The sequence below is a fragment of the Calliphora vicina genome, chromosome 2 (genome assembly GCF_958450345.1).
Source record: "Calliphora vicina chromosome 2, idCalVici1.1, whole genome shotgun sequence".
Classification (NCBI taxonomy): domain Eukaryota; kingdom Metazoa; phylum Arthropoda; class Insecta; order Diptera; family Calliphoridae; genus Calliphora; species Calliphora vicina.
In genome coordinates this window covers 104,355,854-104,380,462 of record NC_088781.1, presented here as the reverse complement: position 1 = coordinate 104,380,462, position 24,609 = coordinate 104,355,854, and the positions used below count along the sequence as shown (strand labels likewise).

Below are 24,609 nucleotides of genomic sequence, written 5' to 3'. Positions count from 1 at the left end.
CAGATCTGTTTAACCCTGGTGCTTTTAAAAGTCATAATACTACCGTAAAAATAACTATTTTATTAATCCTCCACTATCTTACAAATTTAATCGCATTTTCAATCATTAGAAGTTCAACTGACATGGAAGAAAGAAGTTCAACTGACATGGAATACTTTCTCTGATATATTGAATCGTTTTACGGTCTCGGATTTCGGGTGAAAAAAAGGCCTTGTAAAATATGAGGGGCCTATTAATTCAAATTGTTGCAGGGATGCCGCCAATTTTTGCAATCAGTCATTTAGTTATCTGTTGCAAAATTTAGCAGGTCGTGGCATGATGCACACATTTCCTGAATTTACGAACGCTCCGCGTTTACCAAAGGTAGTCGTAGTTGGATTTCTCAAGATTAATTTTCAAACTAATATATGACATTGATACATAAACTCGCAAATTTTCGCTTGTAACCTCATTTTAGCGCCCTCCCAAGTATCTTTTGTCTTCCCCATCTATGATACTGTACATCATTTATCCATTCTTTTATACACATGTAGACAAACAATTTCTCGGAAATCATATGAGCGGTTTGGTAATGGGTTTCCCCGACTAATGTGCTTCTCTAATTCAATAGGTCTGTTCATTTATTTTCCCAGTAAATACTTGCAACGAGAGAATAAAATCAAAATTTACAAAATTACTCTCTTAAATTCTCAAAAATAGTAAAAAGTAAATGAACGCTTTTCCAGTACAATTGTTTTATACACACAATTTTCTTATTTTATTCCTTTTAAAATGTAAAATACTCACATTTTCTTCAATTTAAATTTTTAAATTCTTTTTTTTACATTTTTTCACCACAAAAATAAATAAATAATAACACAAACATATGAAATATAAGCTGCTAACAATTACGAGTTCAAAATAGGACTTGTAATAGTTTGCAACGAGAGAACAGTCTCTAAAATTTATACGCTCTTGATTTTTGCTCTACTTGAAAGTTTTTTGAGTTAATGAACGCTTTTCCAGTAACAATTGTTACTAACTAGTAACAACTTTTAGCTATTGAACAAAGCTAATATTAATAAAACCTTTCACACATTTCAGAAAAATTGGAAGTAAGCAAATGGCATCGTAGAATCCTTCCTTTTCGGGATGGGGTGAACTCTAAAGCTGAATTCACCCATGAGTTTCTGAAACATTTTTTGTTCGGAAAAAAATTTTTTTTTATATGTAGTTTGAAGTCTCTCAAAAATAGAACGTCAAACTACATATAAAAAAAATTGTTCCGAACAAAAAATGTTTCAGAAACTCATGGGTGAATTCAGCTTAACTTTTCGGAAATAGGTAGAAAATTTATTTGACTACCGGCCTTCAATTCACTTGTGTCCAAGGTGTATGAAACAAAGATAGCGCATTCGCGTTGTCAACATTTTATTGTTTTGCACATGTACGTCACAGTAGTAAATAAACAAAAGCACAATCACACGAACACATGTATTTAATATGGGGATATTTGTAAAATTTTAAATACTGGTTTTATAAGTCGTCTTGCTTTTGAGCCCAGCTTTGGAGAGTACGGATAATTGGAAGAGGAAACTGGTTTTTGTACAAAAATTTGTACATTTTCGGGCTTACAGCGTATAGGGTAATAGAGGGCGCTATATCATCTCCTGACCATTTTTTCCGTTTTATGCCATTTTTCAGTTTTTTTTATTTGCCCGGTAGTAAAAATGATTTGAAGCTTTTCCTCAATGCACGCTTTTTTGCATTTTCTCATTTAGAATTTTTAATTCTGAGTCAAAGTTACTTTTTTCCTTTCTCAGAATGAGGATTTCGTCCTCTAAACTTTTCCTGTGAAAAACAAATGTTTATATTAATTAAGCAACGAATTAACAATATTTAATAAGCTTGCTTACACTTTGATCATCCACTTCCAAGGCGGAAATTTCCTAAGTTTGCTCTTCTGGCGGCTGATTTTCTATTACATAGGTATTTTCAATATCATATGTATTTATATTTTCGATGGACTGTAAAGGGCAGTTTTCATTGGAAGAAAATCAACAGTTTTTTTGTTTTCCCTTCGTTAAACTCTACTTGCTCGCTGTTCCAGCAGTTTTTTGAGTTGGCCAATTTCACTGTAGGAACAACACCTTCCTTGAGTACAATTTAATATTGTAGATTATTAGCAAAATCTTCTTTTGGCCGCAGAAGCTAATCCACTTCTTTCGAAGCGTTACATTTCTTGGAAAACGGGAAAAACTTTTATTGCAGTTCACAACAGCACACTTGATTTTTATTATTTTTGTTTTAAAGTTTAAATTCTTTTTAATAAACCACAAAATACACAAGTCTCTTTAGACAACAAATTTTCCACTACAGTGACGTCACACAAAAAACAGCTGAAACAAAAATAACGGACCTGCGCAATGCATTATCCAAGGCGAATTTATACAAGGTGGAGTCAGTCAAACAGCTGATAATTTTTTTTTGCTTTTTGGTTCTAACAATTGTCAAAGCATGTTTTTATATTTAAACAAACCCAAAAGCAGAAACTTTTGACAGTTCAACTATCCTTTAACAAAAACGAAGTACCTGTTGTTTTTGTAGATGTTGTAGTTCTGTTGTCACCTTCTATAAATTCGCGTTGGGTTTGTTGTATTTTCGCCACAAAAAACACAAGTGAATTGACAGTTCAAACATCTAAACAAGTGAAAAACAAAATAATCAGCTGTGCTTCTGAGCCCACCTTCTGTACACATATCAGCTGATTTTATGTGACGCCACAGTAGTAAAAACATAAATTGTTAAATGCGTTAGTTAAATTAAAAACATTTGAAGATTTTAAAAATTTAATCAATAAAAAATACATCATAATTAAAAATGAAATGCTCTGTTGTGAAATGCAATCAAAGCAACAACGGTAAAGCTTCTGTTTGCAGTTTTTTTCGATTTCCAACAGACGATAAAATTCGAAAAAAATGGATGAGCTTCTGCGGTCGGAAAAAATTTGATGCAGTTTCTGTTGTTTGTATGCATCATTTTACAGCGGAAGATTTCGAGAATAACATGAAGTATGAAATGGGTAAATAAGTAATAAAAGATGGTTAATACACATGTACTTTAAAATTAAATCATATGTCTAGGTTTCGCTAAAAGAAGAATACTTAAGGATGGTGTAGTTCCAACAATAAACATGACATCTATCAAAAACGTTAAGTTACATGAACAGCGTTCACGCAGAATTGAAAGGAGGGAAAATAAAAAAAGTGTTAATTTGCTTCTTGAAAAACACAAGTCTGATTTAATACCTCCTCAAAAAAATGATAATTTGCAGTTTATTGAAAAACACACTGATTTAATACCTTCGCAAGAAAATGATACTTTGCAGTCAATTGAAAATACTGATACTATAGAAAATAGTATCAGGATTATAAGGATTACTGATAGATTTGTAAATATAGATATTAAAATTGAAAGTCACCAGCCAGAAAATCACAGCTAAGATGAGAGTCATTTGTCCATGAACGCTCGTTTGTTAGAGAGCAACAGATTCAATAAATAAAGCGTAAAAAAATATCAATGACTTATTAACTATTTATTAGATGCATGATTCTTAATTTTAAGGAGTTTTTCATATATGGTCATAATAAGAAACAAAATAAGAAAAATTTGGCGGTTTTTTTGTAAATGAGTCAAACTTTCCCTAAATAAAGGTATTGTTACGTTTTTACCTTTTAAAAACGGTAGTTTATTTCCTTTAAAAAACTGGATACTTTTGATTGCAAATAAAAGCAGTTTAGTAGTTTAAAATTTGTAACAGCTCTTTATTTATTTAAACAACAATTTTAAATACTCACTCAGTGTTTTTATACACGTTTATAAATTCGCAGAAATACTTACTTTACAAGTATACACTGATAATGCAGTTGATGACTTTACTTAACGATGCTTCCAGGGCACACTTACTTGGGGGTTACACGATCAAGTTTTGCCTTTCAAGTTTTAATACACTCACACTTTTTTACTAATACACTCACACTTTTAAGAATTGAAACGAACTTGCATTCAATTTCTCATTCAAGTTGGTTTTCAATTTTTCTTTCAAGAAAACAGCTGATTACAGGTTTTTGTCCAATTTGTACTAAAATTGTTTTCAAGTTGCGTGCTGCCTACGTCACAGCTTTCAATTTTTATAAATTTTGACAAACAGTATATGTAAAAGACTATCAAGAAAAACTTGATCGTGTGGCTGCAGTGTTAGAAAGGTGACTGCGATGAAACAGCTGATTATTTTTTTTATTCAGTTTGAATTGTCAATTCACTTGTGGTTGTTGTGGCGAAAAATACAACAAACCCAAAAGAAAACACAACAGGCAACTTTGACAGTTCACCTACTTTTTAACAACAACAATGTACCTGTTGTTTTTGTATTGTTGTAGTGATGCAGTCACCTTTCTAAGTGTGCCCTGGATGCTTCAAAATAGACTCATTGGTTTGGCGTTCTGACGGCCAATTTATATACGCTGCATTACCATCTAGAAAGCTCTATTTCTACAACGATCTTCAAACTATAAAATTCGAATTCTAGAGCTTTCGATGTTAATCATTTAGTGTTACCATACTTACAAACAATGTTCAACTCAAAGCTTTCATTCAATGTTAATAATACCCATAGATATGTTACAGTTTGAGAGGCACTGCTGTTTGAGAAGCATTATACAATTTTAAACCAGCTGTTAAAACAGTTATATTTAAATTCAAGTACAATTTCGTAACAGTATGTATTAGTGAATGGTAAATCGATTACGATTATGGTCGAAAATCGATTTTCAGGGTCCAAAACCGATTTTTTCGTGATCGATTATATACTCCGATTTTTATAAGGAAATCGATTTTAGACAACGTTTAATCGAAATGAAAATTAAATTCCGGAATTTTTGATATTGAGTAAGTTTTCCGAAAACGAAAATGTGTGCTAGTTCATTAAAATTTGCATTGTAAAATTCTTCAGCTGACAGTGGAATATATTTATTCATGGAGAACCTTATTTTTTAATGCGGATTTTGTTTCAAACTTAAGAAATTTGCATAAAAAAGCTACGAAATGTTTTCCATCAAATTGTTGACAAATGTTTGCTGTTACGTTTTATAAAATGAGCATCTCAATATAAAGCAGTTATAATACTCTTCCAAAATATGATTTTAATCCGTAATTATAGTGTATATGGGTCATTTGCTATTGATCCCAAAAATACAGATCGATTATTAAAAAATCGATTATTGGGTTCGATTAATCGACTGGTAAAAAATCGAAATGAAAATGGTTGATCGAAAAATCGATTATAAGCTGTTCATACCATTCACTAGATAGTATTTATAGCCAATTTAAATATTTCTTATAAATGTTTATTGCAAAGCTGTTATACGGAAGGAAAATATAAGAATGCTAAAATGCTAGGAAATCCATAACGTATGTCACATGAATTAACCGATATGAAGCGTTGATTCTTGTTTGAATCTATTGAACATATGTATATATAGAAATTACTAACGTATATATACCCTTACCATTATGGTGATGGTTATAAAAATGGTGTTAAAATAAACAAATCATTTTCCAACTTAAAATCAAGTTAGATTTAAAATTACTCTCAAACCTAAATACAGGTCATAGTTTAAATAGAATACACTCACAATTTTATTGATCTTTCTCTAATTTGAGAAAAAAAATTAATTTCAAATCATTATAAATTTGACATTAAACACTAGTAAATATAAATATATTTCATAAAAAAAACTCAACATTATTTAAATTTGTTTAGTAAAAATACATTTATTTATTTGTTTTATTTCAATTTTCTTTTCTGTTCATGATTAACAATTTTTTGTCGTTTTTTTATTATTTAATTTTGTATCAACTACATTTTCAATTATTTTGCACTAGAACTAAAATATATATTTTGTTTTTAGAATATATGTTGCGTTGATTTTATTATTCATTTATTTATTTCTCTATTATCATTTAAATATAATTCACTATTAGGAAAACTATTAATTTTGTTTTTATTTAATTTTTGATTAATTATGTTTAATATGAATGTTTTGTAGAAAAAAATTATATATTACAAGTGAGGTTAAATACAAATACATATTAAATTAATTTAAATACAAAAATAAAACTTAATGTAGATAATAATTTTATTTAGACTAAAGGAAAAACTTAAACAACAAAGAAACGGAAGTTTATTTTTTACAATTAAAATAATTTTTACTAAATATCATTTACTTAATTTTATTTATTATTTAACAAATGAATAAATTTATTTAAAACAAATATTAATGTTTATTTTGAATTTTATAGGAATTAATATAATTTATTTAGAAGGTAACTTAAAATAAGTAAAATAAATTTTAATTACTAGATTTATGTTTAAAGTTATTTAATTTAGCTTGTAAATTTAAAAAGTCAATAAATAGTTTTAAAATCGTAGCTAGAAGTTATTAGTAGAACAAAATTAGCTGGTGAAAATTATTATTATTGATAACCAGCTGATGTTGTTCTGTTAATTATTCTTCGATTTTCTATTTTTTTCAGGTTATTTTTGTTTGTTTTTGAAACTAAAATTAAATTTGACAAATAGAAATTGAAAGTAAGAAACTATACCCTTTTTAAATCAATAAAATGTTTTCTCTTGTATTTTTAATTTTATTTTCATTATTTTTAGTAAAACTAATAAATTTTCAAATTAAACTTAAACTTGCTTAATATTTCTTTTTTGTTTGTTGATTTTTTACTAAAATGAGTGTACAATCACAGCCGTTTACTAATTTTATTATAGAAATAACAATAATTTTTCTATTTGTTATTTTGTTTTAGTTAAATATTATAATTTGCTTAAAATTTCTTATGAAATTTCAAATGTTTAAAATCAAGTGACTTTTAAACATGTATGTTTTTTCAATTTATTTGAAAACTAGTAATTATTTGCATTTCTTTAAAAGTAAGTTTTAATAATAAAAATTAATTTATTGTTATTGTTTGTAGGAATTTGCTTTTTTTTATTTTGTGATTTTTTTTATTTGTTAGTTTGATATTTTTGTTTACAAAATTTAAAAAAAACGTAGTTTTAGGATTTTCTATTATAAAAATGTGTGTTATTTTCTGTAGATAATACAAATGTCATGGCAATTGTTATGGTATTATAATAATAGTATATAGTCAGTTATTAGAGCATTAGCATCATAATCTTTATATCAGTCAATGTAATGTTTAGTGACAAATTGAATGAAAATTTTGTGAAATTTAATAAATTTTGTAAGTAAAAATAGTTAGTGGTTTTTGAAACTAAAAAGTACAACTTTCTTTTTGTTGTAGTTTGACATAAAAAAAGAAACATACAATAATTCAGTTAACAAATTTAACAATACACTTATGTCCAATTCCGAGAAATAATAAAAAAAATCAATCCCAATAAACTGGCCAGGCAGAGTTCGGATCGGGATTATATTCGGGGTTGTCATAGAATCCAATCATTGTCGGAATCGGTTTTGAAAACGACAATAAAGGTATATTTAACTTATGAAATCCAATGTAATTTTGTGTTTAATCGATAAAGAATTTAATTCTAAATCGAATATAATAAAGATTAATTCGATTTCACGAGACCAATGTATTTTTTCTGTCGTTTTCAAAACCGATTCCGACAATGATTGGATTCTATGACAACCCCGATTAATAGGGACTGGGAGGTTAAACCTCCCTGATTTTCGAAAGATTCTGGGACTCTACGGACAAATCCTGGTGTAGTATGACGGATAGCAGGGTGCCCAGTGCTATTTGGCCAAAGTTTTCAACCAGAATACTAATTGGTTTGGATAGGAAAAGTCACATGTCTTTAATAGGGATGATTACCGGGCACTGCTCACTTGTAGCCATCATTGGTAAATGGGATATGAACTTATGTAGGTTGTGCGAGGATATTGAGGAACTAGAATTAGTGGAACATATTTTGTGTAACTAGGGGAAGATTCCATGATGAACTGGGGGATATTGTTATGATCTAGGTAATCTATTTGGCTTTATCAGGGGAATAGGCTGGCTATTTTAGCTAACAGGACTCTAAGAATCCCAGTTTATACTTATTTCCTGCCCTTTTTGGATTGGGGTTTTCACTTAATTTCTCTTTATATCAACTGACTTTGTTCTTTTCTCTCCAATTAAATTTAGTGTCTTCAAATCTAGTTTAATTAGTACCGAATGCTTGCACACACTGAATTAGGATCTGAAATTCGGTCTCATTCAAAATCTCTATTTTCCATCTCAAAAATATTAAAAATGTTACAATTATGGGCATAGAATAGAACATAGAACAGAAGGTGAGAGAAATTTCAATGAAAATATTAAAATAAATGATTCCATTTTTACATATATGGGTGATACAATAACAAAATACATTCTCATGAATTAAGTTTTTTGTTTTTTGACAACCGACTAAGGTTTTTGGCTCTCAGTTACTTATCTAGTTGTCAGATATGGTTATGGGTATTATATCGTCATTAATGTTAATATAAACAATGTATATACTTATGTAAACATAAATCCCCATTAAATCCCTAACAATTTTAAAATGTTGTGAAGAAAGAGAGTATCTTAACAGGGGACCACAAACTCCCCCTGCAAATCTTTCAAAATTCCCAACTTTGTTGGAAATCTAGTAAGCATCGGTATATATTTCTCGGATTATTAAAGATGGTAACTTAAAACCACAATAAAATAGTAAACTTAGTTTAATTAGCAATCTACGATTGAAAAACGGCTTCTAATTAAAATTCAGAATATTTTAAATCTTGTTTTATTTTACAATCTATTCATTTTAGTCTTTGGGAATATAAGATTTTAGTACTTGCTTTTAAATATTGCAATATTTGTTAACTGATAATAATGAACTATTTAATAGAAATCAAAATAAATAACTGCAATAAAAGCTGAGCAAATTAATTCATATTAAACACTATTTGCAAAATATTCGAGGACTTTACAGTACAATTAAGTTTAGCATTATGAAATAATAAAGTTTATAATAATCCCTAAGGGTTACTGTGTAATTCAAATTAGAAAATATTCTTTAGGGATCGAATTACATTGAGTTTCATTTACAAACTTTACATTTAAATTCAATACAATCATCCTCAAGTAAAAACTTTTTATGTCATAACACCCAGCTACTTGAAACTGCAAAATCCCCTTTTTAATCTGTAAGTACACTTCGAAATAATAGAAAATAATAATAACAAACATAAATTATAACATACTTTCTTTTTACATCTTCTCTTGGATTGGATTTTTTTTTCTTTTTTTTAATTTCTTCTTAAATATTAAGCCTTAGATAATAAAGAATTAAATATAAATGGTATTTTATATACATACATTAATTATAAACAAAATTAGTTTTATATTTAGCAAAATCATGTTTAAAATACATTATAAAATATGCAAGTTAGTAAGTATAGTACATATTTAAGCATATTGTATATATGTAAATAAGTATAAATATATATTATACTATATAAGCGTAAGGCAGGATTTCTTTTTTTAATTTACTAATAATATTGTTTCTTTTTTTATTTTCTTCATTCGCATCATTCTTTTTTTTTAAATTAAAAACTTTAACAAATAAGATTAATTATATATAAAAAAAATAAAGAAAATCGTTGGTATAATTTGTAGAACTTAATTTACATTATTACATTACATTACAATACACATATTACATTGAGTTAATTTAAAATTTAATTAGAATTAAATTTATAAGATCTTAAGTAATAATCAGGTAATTGATGTTATAATCTGATTCTTAGACCCATAATCGGTGATTCTGTAAAAAGTAAGTAAATCATTTTTATAGGTTTAATATTCATTTACTAGAGAAAAGGTTTGTTAGTATGTAATTAAAAAATTGTGATGCATTAATCCCCCAAAGAAACGGCCATACTGGTGTGGAAAAGTTAAAGCGAATAAAAATTTATGAATTCCGAATTAGTTTCAAAAGCAAAATTGGTGAGACGTTACTTTTTTCGGTATTAGCTGAGTTCCGCAACATTGACGAAGTAATCCGAATTTAAGACTCAATTAGTCCAATTTGTATCAACATCAACCCGTATCATTGAATTTTATTGTATTCAGCTGCAATCGAACTGATAACTGACATACATATATCCCCATAAAGTGCTTTAAATATCTGATTATAATATGCTTCGTATCGGTTGGCTGATTGGTAGAGTCCTACCGAATAATCGCTCTCGGTTTTGGGTTGGGCCAATAATCGGCCTAACACCAGTATTCGGTATTTAGGCAATTTGTGACCAAATATCCCAGCTAGCATTTTATGAAAATTTTAATCAAATTCGAGTAATTTTTGATACTTCAGCGCTGATCAATTTCCACTCGTTTTTGAATCATTTTTGAGTAATTTTTAAGTCGAATTGCTGTTAATTTTGGAGTCATTTTCAATTAATTTTTGAGTCTTTTCTGAGTCATTTTAAGTCTGTTACAATCAAAAACAATAGTACATAAAACAATTTTTGATCTTCCAACTGCGTAAAATATAATTACAAAATAAATTTGTAAACAATCATATTTCGAACATCTGAATGATCTATTTATGATTGCTGTACATTTTGTTATTGTTTTTCAAATAAATTACTTTTTAATCATTAATGGGCATCATTTTCGAATTATTTTTTAAGCGTACAACTTATTAATCAGTTTTTGATCACCAAAAGTACTCGAAAAAGACTTGATACCGAAAGCCGAGGCCAGCCAAAAATGTGAAGACTAGGATTGTAGTCAAACTCAATAAGAGCTTGCAAAATCATTGGCAGCTACACAAGCTGCAATTTCAAAACGTTTGCAAGCAGCAGGATTCATCCAAAAGCAGGAAAATTGTGTACCATACGAATTGAAGCCGAGAGACCTTGAAAGAAGATTTTGTATGTACGAAATGATGCTTGTACGAATATAACCCGAAGCGTAATAGATCGTATGTGAAGCATGGCCAACCAGCCGAATCGACACCAAAGCCAAATATCAATGGTGCTAAGGTAATTCCCTGACCAGAACATCACAGGGAACCTGTACTGAAGGCAACTGATTCGTTTGTAGCGAGCATTGGCCAAAAAACGCTCAGAATATGCGGCGAGACATGAAACCATAATATTCCAACCTTCGGCCACATTATGCAATACCTATTAAAAAGTATTTGGAATAAAGTAGTTGGGAAGTTTTGCCTCACCCGGTCCAGACCGTGCTCCGTCCGACTACTATTTATTTCGATCGATGCAGAACGCTCTATCTGGGTTACGATTCATCACTTTGGAACTGAGTATCCCATATTGACTTGATTCGTTCTTGGCCTCATACGATTTCCCGTGGAATTCATATGTTGCCAGAAAGATGGAAAAAGTTCATAGCTAACAATGGCCAATACTTTGAATTAATTTATATCGTACAAATGTTTCAAAATAAAAGCTAAAAATTTGAAAAAAAAAATCGGCATTTTTAAGTCATACACCCAATAGTAGGTACATTTGAAAAGAATAGGTTTGTTTCGGATAAGGACGAGTATTAAGTTCGGATTGTAGTTCCTGCTTTATATATTTCGAATGATTTGCTTTTATAAACGACTTACACAGTGTTATGAAAGTAAGAGGAGCAAATCGATCGTGTGGAATATTGCGAAAAATTAAAATAAAAATACCAGCTCATAAATACAATCAGCTGCAAATACTTTCTAAAAATCACAAATTGACAGAAATCAAATTTTTGGCTTGTTGTTCTAGTGGAAAAATCAAAAATTTTGAGATATTTTAATCAACATTCAAGGCCAATTGTCACAATTCTACGGGGTGATTTGAATATATAGACATAAATTGGTGACGCCACGGTATATGTGGAAACAGTAGCTTGTTGCTCTAAATTGATCGCATTTGCGCCAGATTTATTCTTATTTTCTGCGACTGGTTTCTCTCATAGGCCACCTATAGAAAAAACGACTGCTGTTATCCGCTGCTAGTAGGACAGCTTATCCATAAATACCAGTAAGTTCCATCCGCCCATCTTCTCCCATTTTGCAGGAATTTAGATTTATCCTCCCAAGAAATTATATAAATTTGTAACAAAACTCGCACTGTTAAAGGCAATGACCACAGATTATGATAGAAGAACACAAATCCATCAGCCCATCATTTTCCCCCTTCGCTGGAATTTTAAAAATTAAAAGAAATATCAAAAAGTGTATGACATTTATGATTTGACTTGGTTTTTGGAAAATGCTGGAGATTAGCTGCCGTTTCATCACTAGTGATCCATTTCGTCTGACCGTGTGGTTATTATTCCATTTTGATTTACAAAGTTTAACAGTGCTATGTTAGCTGTTAAACAGGTTTTAAATTTCGAAATTTAAATTCAAATACATTAATTTACATGAGTTTATAAAAATAAAGTTACATTGTTTTCTAAAGAAATATTGAATAACACTTATTTAAAATCCTAATACCAGTTTTGAAAACTTTTTAAAAAAGACATTGTTTCCTTTTTAAAGTTAATTGCAAAATAATTTGACGATTAACTACTTCATACCTTCATTTAATATTTACTTACATTGAAGTTAACAAAAAAGAAATTAGTTTCAAACAGTTTGTATCAGGAAGTATTAAATAAATTAAATTAAAATATTAATAAAGGTAAACATGCTGCTACAACAATTAATAATAAACAAAAATCAAATGCAAAAACACACACAACTAATAAATAATTGAAAAAAATAGGAAAGTTTTTAAAATAAATTATTTAAAAAGAGTGCAAACTAATTTGAAATTGTTTAAAAATTTTATATAACAAACTAAAACTTAATATTTAATAAACAATACACATACTACAGGATACTAAACAAAAAAAAACAAATCAAAAATCATCCAAAGAATGAGTTACAAAATTATAATAGAAAAATGCATTGCATGAGCAGAAAGGGAAAGAGAGTGAAAAAAATGGCTTTACTTTGAAGTTTAGTTGTGTGTCCTTTACCTATAAATTGATGAAGCAGATGTTGACCTTGACCAAGTAACTAATAAACCCTCACCTCTACTGCGTTCTCGCTTACTATTCAATAAAACTTTGGTGCTGTCATCTGGGAATAGGGTGGTTTTTAAGACAGTAAATAGCAAACTGCAATGAAAACAAACAAATATTTGAAATTGTAATAATAAAAATACCGAAACAAATAAAGTTCAAGGTAACAACAAAACAAAGTTTATATGATTAAAGCAGCTGCATAAAACTTACCGTGGTAAAATGGCTACAACGGCAGATAAAACAATCACCAGCCAATGTATGGCGGAAGCAAAACAACGAAATATCACCCAATAACTCGAAGGAAGGCCAAAGCAATTGACGCACATGGAATTGTAAACAATTGAAAATAAATAAAATGAACCCAAACTTAAAACCATTGAAAGCACATGTAGTATTGTCTGTAACAAAAACAAAAAGATTGTAATATGAAAATAAATTTGCAAATTAAAAACTATTGATTGATCGATGGAAAACTTACCCAAGAACGTATTTCTATAACACCATGTAATAAATTCGTAAATAAACAGGAAGCCGTTATGGTGGCACCAAATTCCCATATACCAACTTCTGATCCTGCATAGGCACATAAAGCTATAAAAAATACCACCAGACTTTGATACAGGGAATCTAATAATATTATCCAAAAATCGTGAGGTTTATAACCTAAACCCAAGCGACCCTAGAAATTAGAAAAAAAACATATTAATTTAAATTTTTGTTCAATTAAATTGTTTGTTGAAATGTAGACTGATACTAAAGCTAATTTTAAAACATTTCAATCATTTTGTAAAAAATAAATTAAATGAAAACACGAACGAACTAATTCTTAATTTAATTTTCGTTACTGAATTCATTGCGAATTATTTCATAGGCTTAATTACTTAGGACTTCAAATGTATTGAAATCATTCCTTTGATAATTTAGTATCTATGGAATTAATTCCTTATTGAATCATTTAATATTTCTTTAATTAAAATCCATTACAAATAACTTAATAAAATCTATTGAATAATTAAATTTTTCTTCAAATTAAATCTATTACAAAAAGGCTTAATTACATTTTTTTTCAATTCATTTTGTAAATGATTAAAAGCAAAACAAAAACAAAACTGAATGAAAAAAATATTTTTATAATCAATACAAACTGAATTGAATTAACAAAAACTGAATCATTCAGGCCTGTCACAGAATTCCATTCCGATCGAAAGTGGAATTAATGCCGTAATTTGCTTCCTCACAAAAAGTAAAACGAACATTTCTTTCGAAATGAAACCACTTTCAGTTTTCAAAGTGAAATTGATATTTGTTTGTATTTATTTGATTTTCTTAAAATTTTCACTTTTGTTTTAATATAAAAAATGCTGTCAGATTAAAATCTGAAATACAAAATTATTAAATATTTTTTGAATTAACAAATTACACGGAATCTGAAGAACCGAAAACGAAATCGATCGGAATAAAAACTACGGAATTGAAACCATTCCGAACGAAATGTGTGACAGTCCTGATTCAAAGGTTTAATGAATTTCATTATGAATTAATTCCATTTTGAATTAATTCAACAATGAATGAATTATATTCAAATAAATGCATATAAATGAAGCTAAAGAATTCGTGTTTAGGCAATGAATTGCTGATATTTTCTATTTTCTAAGATTTTAGTGAATTAAACTCAAATTGAATTAATTAATTCGAAGTTCCGGGTTGATTAAATTCAATTATGAATTAGTTCAACAATGAATGAATTCCATTAAAATAAAAGCCATTGAAAGAAGCTAAGGAATTAGTTTGTTTTGTGAATCTTTTTTATGGAATGGATTGTTGACATTTCTTAATTCTGAATTAAGAAGCAAAGGTTTATTATTAATGTATACTTACATTTTTATAAAGATATGGATTTTTCAATAGTAAATCCTCTGGCACACGTTTATCGTAGACACCAATGGCTAATGGAGGCAGCGAGGTAAATATTAAATTATACAACATTAAATACATTTGATCCATCATTACGGAACCAGAAAATCCGCAATATAATTGATACCAAAATATTAGGAAAACAAAGGCCTGAAAGGATATAAACAATTTTAAAAAAAAATTAGGTTAGTTGTGTTAAAAGTAAGATAAATACATTTTTAGGAGAGTAAGGATTTTATTTTCAATTTAAATTTTCAAATAAAATAAACTTACAGCGTTTTTATAAAAGAAATATAAAATCATACGGGATAAACGATCATAACACCAATAGCCATGCGTTAAAAGCAAACGTTCCAGATAGCGGAAACGGGCCACAGTGAAATCGGCCGCCATTACAGCCTGAGTACCCTCTTGGCCGGAAATGCCAACACCTACATCTGCCATCTGCGTTAGAAACAATGAAAAATATTATTCAAATATTTGGAAACATCGACAAAAGAAGAAATATGTTACCTGTATCATAGACACATCATTGGCACCATCTCCAATGGCCAATGTACACAGGCGTAATTCCTCTTTGACTATTTTAACAAGATAAGCTTTTTGCAAAGGGGTAGAACGACAACACAGCACTGAAGCACAGCCTTTGGCCAATTTTAAAAACGGACGTATCAATTTTGATCTAATGTTGAAAATAATTAATTTATCATTTGCCCTTGAAGCCAAACTATTTAGGTTATGTTTTTATTACCTTAAATCCAATATGAATGTTAAAGTTTTACCATCCACCACTAAAGCTCGTGGTTTTATACGAGGACTACCTTCAAATGATGTTACTTTGGCAGCATCTATTTCGTTTAAATAAAAATTAATGGCAGATTCGGCAGCATCTCTAGAACGGGCAGTTAATCTAACAAAATATAACAAAACATTTTAATTAGTTTTAAATTTTTTAAATGCCTTTAATGTTATAATTTACCTAATCAATTCCATTTGTTGTGTAAATAATTTCGCCGAATAGGCAATATTAATGGCGGTCTCTGGCTTATCGCCAGTCAGCACCCATATCGATATACCAGCAGCCATTAGGGATTGTATGGTCTCGGGCACACCTTCCTGCAAACGATCTTCTATGCCAGTGGCACCCAATAAAACTAAATTACTTTCCAATTTGGCAAACGAATCCCTCAAACGTCTCTCACGATTTTCATTAGACATTTCAATTTCCTGATGCCTCGCCCACCAATCTGTGTATTCGGCGGCATTTAGATTGCGCTTGGCCATTACTAAAATACGTAAACCCTCACGAGCATAACGATCCAACTGCTGTTGGGTTTTTTCACGTATCAGGCCTTCCGCTGAGTTGGGGGAACAGGGCGCCAGCACTGGCATTATGGTACTATCAGCACCTTTTGTGTATAAAATAATTTCTTGTGTACCCGTACGCCTGACCACAATAGACATGCATTTGCGGCTGGAATCGAAGGGAAGAATTTTCAAAACTTCATACTCCGCCAAACCCTTGTTGGGCACACTGACCAAAATATGATTTGGACTGCGATTTATAAGGCAACATTCGTAACTGTAAGCGGCATTAACCAAAGCCAATTCATCGGGACTTTCGGCTTCATATAGAGGACGACCATCTGGTGTTTGATATGTGGGATTATTTTTTTGTTGTCTGCAATATATAGAGCGTTAGGAAATACTAAAAATACTTTCGTTTGTTTACCGGGATGAAAAACTTACTGTAATTTATTGGCCAGTCGTTTGTTTTGTGTCTTGGCATTTAGAAACGTTGTAATACTATTAATCTTTGAGTTTATAGCCGCCTTAGCACGTCCTGTGGGCGAGATGGCGTGTGATATTGATTTCAATTTCATTGGCGGTGACTCTGAGGTGGGTGTCGATTCGGCTGAACTACTGATGGGTGACAGAGATGGTATGTGCGATTGTGTAGGAATGTTAAATGCTAAATTTGGTGGCGGTGATGGTGTCACAGAGCGTGATTCAGCTAAGCGTATGTAACGATCGGCCGGTATGGCCGATGCCAATTTATTATTGCTAAGAGAGGGGGCTGGCGATGAGGATAAGTCATTTTGGCCAGCTGAGGGTTTTACACCTACAATTAGAGTTTTGTAAATTTATAGAAATTAATATTAAATCAGATAGATAAAACATGAAATAAATCCTAAAACAAAATTAAATTAATGTTATTTGTATGTACATAACCCAAAGTCTTGACGAGCAATCGTTTTGTGCTTACAAGAACAAATCGTCGGCTGAATTATGGACACATATTCGTTCATGTTCGTTTATGTGGGGAAAGCGTGTTGATGTTTATGTCCACAGTTTTTGACAAGAAATTATTCGCAGAGAGAACAAATTGATGGCTTGTCAAGACGTGGGATAAAACAACGCTGTTATTTTGAAACATGAAACAATATTGCAAGATTATTTTCACTTTAAAAAATAATTTATTACATAAAAAAAGTCTTTTTAGATATCATTCAATTTAAATTTACCTTTCAGCGTCACCGATGAATCTCCCACCAATGAGGTATTATTACTTTGCACCTCAATAATGCCACTGGCATTCATTAGATCACGATGTGGCGCCGCACTCACAATCACTGTATTGCAAATCGCCAAAACCACTAAAAACTCTTGTATTCGCTGCGAGTTTTGCGACAGGAAAATACCCGAAGAACTTAAAATCGCCATATCACTGATGAGGGTAGCATTCGCCACCAAAGGTGGAGCCGGTGAGCCCGGCTTCGAGTAGGCCTTTTCCAATTCCGAAGGCGGATGATTATAATCGATGCCATTCACCACACAGCGACGAAATAACATTTTATTCTCCGTTAGTGTGCCAGTTTTATCCGAAAATATATGTTGAATTTGGCCCAACTCTTCGGTAATGTTCATAGCACGACATTCGGTTTGTTTATTGGTATCGCGATCGAAGAGATCGACATTATTGTGTATATGGAAAACTTGTAATATCTTGCACAGCTCGATTGTAACATACAATGAGAGTGGTATCATAACTTGTAGGATTATAATGTAGGTCCAGAAGATGAGAAGACCCTCGTAACTGGGATCGACTTCGAAGGGTAAATAAGGTACAGGGAATTGCTCAAAAGAGCTAAGCCACATTTTGCAACCAACAGCACCAACAACACATAAAATTAACAATATAATTACACACCTGAATGGGAGGGAGAGCATTAAAAATGTTTAAATTAGCATATCTTTGGAAAGTTTTGAATTTCGTTCTTACCATATAACATCAATGTTCATTTGTTGTTCCACCTGGGAACGTTTATAACGTGGTCCACTATTATTTAACATAGCTTTTGTTTCATGTCCGGCATATACTACAATACCCTCAATGAAATCGGTATTCTAGAAATATTAAGCAATAAGAAATTTAAGTTGGGTATATTAAGGGTTAAAACTTTTATTGTAAATGCCAAAAATCGAGGTTTTAATATACATATTTTGAAGATTTCATTCCAATTTCATTACATACCTTAAGTCTACTTTCTCTTAATAGTAAACATTCTGTTGATATTGGTACTCTTTCCCCCGAGGGATGTATTAAGGCCCCATGGAAACGATATAATTTTGTGGTAGGCGCATCAGCCTCCACTCGACTTACAAATTTACTGGGTGTAAATATATTTTGTTTATCGGTGAAACCACGCACCACCTAAAATTAGAAATACCATTAAACGAAAATTATTAATAAGAAGTACAAATCATAATTAAATGTCAGAAATAAATGCAAAATAAATTATTGATAATCAGCCTAACTATAAAAGAAATTTTAAAGTTAATCTTTGTTAAAGTCGACTCTATAAAATAGAACATTTGTTTTTTCGCTCCATTAGAAATATTGTAAAAAAGCTTTAAAATTTGTTTTTTTTATGGACTTAAAATTGACTATAAGGCTTTTGTAGTTAGGCTGAATGATTTTTGTTCGATACGCTTACGAAATATTTCTTTAACTATACTACAGCTATATATATGTCTAGAAAGCTGTAAAAAGTATGTTCTAGAAATAAGTGATATAAAAATTCCGCCTAGAAATCTGTAAAAAGTCTAAGAAGTTTCTAAAACTTAGAGGTGTTACCGATTGGAAATTTAGCGATGACAGACACAAGATAAATTAAGTAAAATATAAGAAATATCTCAGTGAACATTGATCAGCAACAATCCGCGCCTTCTCTCCACCTCTGTTCAATTTGGCCACTAACTGCGTGCTTAGGAAACTGGATTCCATGGGCAATTAAACTGACAGCCTATGCGGACGATGTTGTGGTTGAAGTTTCAGAAATTCATCTGAGCATGATATTACAGCGAAAGGAGGATGCATTCAAAAGTCGATGAAGCATCGACTATGGACTGATTGCCAGGATGAAAAAGTCTGCCCGATTCAATGGCATTGAACTGAGATTTGGACATCACGAAATACCTAGGTTTCATTCTTGATAGTCAACTGTCCCGGAAACCCAACACCCTGGCAAGCACTTCGAAGGCCATGGCGGCAATGTATGTCCGAAAAAAGGTCATACGCATGATATAGCGTATCAGAGCCAGGAACGTGAACTGACCCATCGGACGCGAACCGAGGAAGCGAAACTCTCTGGTGTTTAACAGTGGAAATAACCCAAATTGAGAGAGCAAACCAACAAAAAGGTAACTGACGTGATACAAGACCCCATTGGCGCACCAGAAGAAGTTGGAATCACCATAAACGAAAGGATGGTGCAGGTTTAACAGGGTAATACTGTTTCTTCAACTAGAAACAGACACATGTATAGAGATTCATAAAGACTTGATGGATGGCATTACAACTCCATGGCAATTTAGCCTCTGTGCGAAACACAGACATCCCAATCCTTCTTTATAAAAGGTTAGGATGGTAAATTAGACAGCGAAGCCATACTAAAAATCATTTCAAGATAAATAGACGTTTCGACGTAGTTAAATGGGAGAACTTCCAGCTTCTGTCTCATCGGTTTAGACAAATCATCTATGTCGTACATTGAAGCCAGCACTATCATCTACAGAAAACAAGGCAAAAACAAATCAGCCGAAATATCAAAAATTAGGGGGAGTTTCACTCCCCCATTCAACAATCATCTCTCCTAGTAGAAAAATGATACTGCTACTACAGAGTAAAGCGGCAACACAATGTCTGATGGAACAGATAACAAAAGGTAAGATACATGTTGTTCTGATTCAGAAACCTTGGACCAGTAGGAACAGGGTAACTAGACTTAACGACCAAAATTATACCATGACTGTGTTTTGACTGTACACAATGTGTCATAAAAAAGCAGCTTACTATCTCAGATATAATAGGATATCGAACAGAGATATTCGACCATGTATTGCAGTAAAATACATGAAAATTATATACACTACATCGTTTCAGGTACCGGAATGACGGGCATCGTTGAATTGGATAGTTTACATAATTACAAGGATGATGACCTGGGTTGATATACAATGCTCACAATTGAACAACATGGTGGCGATGATTACCTGGCACTGTAAATTTGTTAATAATACTAGGCGACTTGGATTGCCTCATAATGACTTTTGCAGAAGTTGACATAATAAAGAAAAAGGAGGAATCTATCTTTCACTTTCCCATTGTCCGGCACTATATACTAGGTTTCTAGGTCATCGTTCCCTTGGTAGTCTCTCTGATATATCGGATATGAAGTTAGAGCGCATTGATGACTACATCAGAAATAACAACTGGTTATTGCGACCGAATATATGAACCCAGCCTCGAACTTCGACATTCTTCTCGTTCTCTCCGTTTATTCTCTTTTAAGGACACACAAAGGACCAACTGAATAAAACCAAACGAGAGCTGTACATCTTTGGACGGCTGTTAAACTAAACTAATCTAACTCTAAAAACATCAGAAAATATAAATATCTGTCTCTCTTCATCAATTTCGACAGAAATATTTTTAGCTGGCTGCTAAAAAACCCACCTTAAGACAAAGATCGCCCAGGCCAGCCAAAAAAATTGGAAGACCAACAATTGGAGGGATTACTCCAAGATTGTTTTCAAAATCAACAAAATAATTGGGAATTGAATCCGAGAAACCTTAAAAAATGATTTAGCATGTACGATATTTAAATAATTTTTGCAACGAATTATTAGTAAGATATCGTATGTGAAGTCCAGTCAACCAGCGGAATAGACACCAAAGCCACATGGCGTTAATATAATTTTCTGTATTTAGTGGAAGAAAAAAAGAATTATGAGATGCTAAAACGCGGAATCTGTATCGACCGAAACTGATTCGTTTGAAGCGTGCATTGACCGAAAAACGCCCAGAATATGCGGTCAGGCATGAAACCGTAATATTACATCATAACAACGCACAGCCACATGTAAAAATACCTATTAGAAAGTATTTAAAATGAAGTGGTAGGGAAGTTTTGATTCACTATTTGTTTCGATCGATGAACTCTCTCTCTGGGATACGCTTCACTTTGGAATAGTGTATCCGATATAGGTTTCATTCGTTATTGGTCTCAAAAAATTGAGCAGTTCTTTTGGCTCGGAAAAGGTCAGTCGCGGACCCAGGGGTGAAAAAAGCAAAATGCAGAACAAATTTTTATTTTCCCTCCCCTAAATGGTTGACCTGGAAAAGGTCATAGCTCTGTGGTTGCCAAGGAGCTTAAACATTTATGGTTGCTTGACTAGTGGAAGGACGGTCGAGCTGGCATTATATTCTACAATTTACTATTTAATATTATGTTTTAACTTTTACAGACATTTTCTTTGTAACTGAATCCTCTATATAAATATGCCTATTTTGCAAAAATTGCAATTTAATTTTTCAAAATGTAGTCCAGGATTAAGAAAATACAAAATATGCCCCTGTAACACATTAAATAAACTTTAACCTTTATCAAGTTCAATTACAGGCCAATTTAATTATTCAATAATTCATTCCTAAAGGTAATAATGACAATCGAATGACCATTATTTACCATTTAAAAAAGTCTAATTACAGTAAATTTAAACGCTTAATTAAAGTCGTTTAAAGACATTCGAATAAGATTTAATAATGGGAAAGCATTTAAATGGCAACACATTTTTGCATGCTAAAATAATAAAAATACATATATATAACTGCATTTGAATGTTAGAGAAAAAACTCACCTCTCTTCGTTTGAGATTTGTTTCACCATCTAAATCACAAGTGTCAATATAACAGACCCCATGGGAGTCACTGGTACGTAATAGCAGTATGTCTGCAGGTACGGTTTCATTATTTGATAAATGTACAATATCACCAACACGTATATCTTGCCATTTCACTCTTTTGTAACGTTCGGTTTCGCTAAAAATAGAAAAATTAGAAAATTTATATATTTGTTTTATGGAATTTAAAAAAAATACTTTATATTTTGAATAATGAGTATTAAACTTCTTAAACTTTATTTTTAATTTATCATTAACATAGTATTTCTGAATGAATATTTTTATTTTTTTTTGAATTTTTAATAAATAATTCTAACCTTTTTTAACTATATTTTTATTTATTTATTTACATGATATTAAACTTATATAAATACAAGATTAATATATAAAATAGTAGCACTGGCTACCTAGGCCATCAGCTATTATATTTTTAATTTAACCTTAACTTTATATATTTGAATGAAAATTCCTAAGTTTTGTATAGACAAAAGAAAAATCGATTTAATTTATGCTTGTAAACGCATTTTATAAACAATTCATAAGTTTCAAAACTTTTGCTGTGAACGAAAATTGTTTACAGGTGTCAAAAAGAAACACGTACTTGTCCTTTAACTTGTTTTTTTTTTGTGCCAGCTACTTAAAAACAAATAAAATTGTCCCTAATTATCCGTTCTCTTGTCACATGGGAATTTTCTTACAAGGTAAAAGGTTTACCAAGTTGTTTAGTTGTTCTCAATCCGTCTAATATTGCATGCCACCTACTAATTGTCGCAATGTGATTTACTACAATTTCTATGTACGGTCAACGACAAAAGTTTTCTTTTGGTGATAATAACCAAAGTTGGCTACTGCTTTATAGCGAAGATGCATTGAACCAGTTAAAGAATCAATCGTCTCCTTTAAACTATTTTGTCATTCCCTTATATCCACATCCTTCGAGTTATAATTTTGAGTCCGTATTTTGCGATCTATAAATTCACATAGGGTTTCTTTGGAATTGATATCAGGTGATTGCTTAAGCCACGTACCTCATTGAATTTTAACCACTTGGTTACAACCCTAGAGGTGTGTTTGGGGTCAAAGGCATATTTTCTTCATGATCTGTATCCTATAATAAAGTGACTTCCGAACTTTGCCAGTTAATTGCCAGTATATAGTTGAAGCTACATACATCAGTCGAATTGCCTGTCATTTATTTAGTATTTTTTCCAAATCACCGTGGACGGATATAGCTTTCAAAAACAGGTGCAAATGATAAAATTGTTTTATCAATATGTGTGTTCTGTTAGTCCATTTTACGCCGAGGCCTATTTCTGGATGAATGGGTACGTCAAACTAAATGATCGAATTTTGGACGATACCAATCCACATGAAATCCAAAAGCGTCCAATACATCCCGAAAAAATCAATGTTTGGAGTGGATTTTAGAAGGGTGGCGTCAGCGGTCCATATTTCTTTGAAAACGACGTTGGCCACGACATTACCGTCAACGGCGAGCGCTATAGGTCGGTGATTACCAACTTCTTCCTTCGGCAAATGATAAAATTGTTTTATCAAAATATGTGTCCCGTTTGGAAAAAATGCAGCGCGCTTCATCTATATTATGGTGTGGCCCATTTCTGGATGAATGGGTACGTCAAACTAAATTATCGAATTTTGGACGATACCAATCCACATGAAATCCAAGAGCGTCCAATACATCCCGAAAAAATCAATGTTTGGACGAATTTTGGACGATACCAATCTACATGAAATCCTAGAACGTCCAATACATCCCGAAAAAATCAATGTTTGGACGAATTTTGGACGATACCAATCCACATGAAATCCAAGAGCTTCCAATACATCCCGAAAAAATCAATGTTTGGTGTGGATTTTGGATTGGTGGCGTCAGCGGTCCATATTTCTTTAAGAACCACGTTGGCCACGTCAACGGCGGGCGCTATAGGTCAGTGATTACCAACTTCTTTCTACAATTTTTATTGGCAAACCTATAAATTATATTGTGTTGGTTGTATTTGAATTGGATAATATAGTCACGTGTCACACATCTCATGCCACATTGGACATTCGGCACGAGCATGACACGGGCATGGTTATCTCTCGTGGAGGTGATGTGAACTGGCTACCCAGATCGTGCGATTTGACCCCGTTAAACTTTTTCTTGAAGGGTTCTCTTTAGTCGCAGGTAAATGCGAATAAGCCATAAACCACAGCGACTCTTAAAGAAAACATAATTCGTCATTTCGGATGCAAGCCACCCAGCGAAAACGCGGCGGACATTTGCAATTGATACAACTGCTCAGCAGCAGATATATCCAGTCGCATTAATATGGCATTTAT

At 31.6% G+C, this 24,609-nt stretch overlaps 1 protein-coding gene across 3 annotated transcripts in view; it reads right to left on the bottom strand.

The window, feature by feature from the left end:
* Nucleotides 1-9,759: 9,759 nt before the first annotated feature.
* The window catches only part of LOC135952557 (phospholipid-transporting ATPase VD), a 110,648-nt gene continuing 95,798 nt past the window's right edge, over nt 9,760-24,609 (bottom strand). For all 3 annotated transcript variants that reach the window (XM_065502559.1, XM_065502561.1, XM_065502560.1), the window contains 14 exons: nt 22,225-22,405; nt 18,557-18,736; nt 18,305-18,429; nt 17,547-18,232; nt 16,771-17,143; nt 16,001-16,702; nt 15,773-15,931; nt 15,535-15,703; nt 15,295-15,465; nt 14,986-15,171; nt 13,586-13,786; nt 13,318-13,505; nt 13,115-13,200; nt 9,760-9,853 (listed from right to left, as the gene is read on the bottom strand). In XM_065502559.1, the coding sequence (XP_065358631.1) occupies nt 9,819-9,853; nt 13,115-13,200; nt 13,318-13,505; nt 13,586-13,786; nt 14,986-15,171; nt 15,295-15,465; nt 15,535-15,703; nt 15,773-15,931; nt 16,001-16,702; nt 16,771-17,143; nt 17,547-18,232; nt 18,305-18,429; nt 18,557-18,736; nt 22,225-22,405 (3,442 nt within the window). In that variant the 3' untranslated portion in view covers nt 9,760-9,818. The remainder of the gene's footprint in view (nt 9,854-13,114; nt 13,201-13,317; nt 13,506-13,585; nt 13,787-14,985; nt 15,172-15,294; nt 15,466-15,534; nt 15,704-15,772; nt 15,932-16,000; nt 16,703-16,770; nt 17,144-17,546; nt 18,233-18,304; nt 18,430-18,556; nt 18,737-22,224; nt 22,406-24,609) is intronic.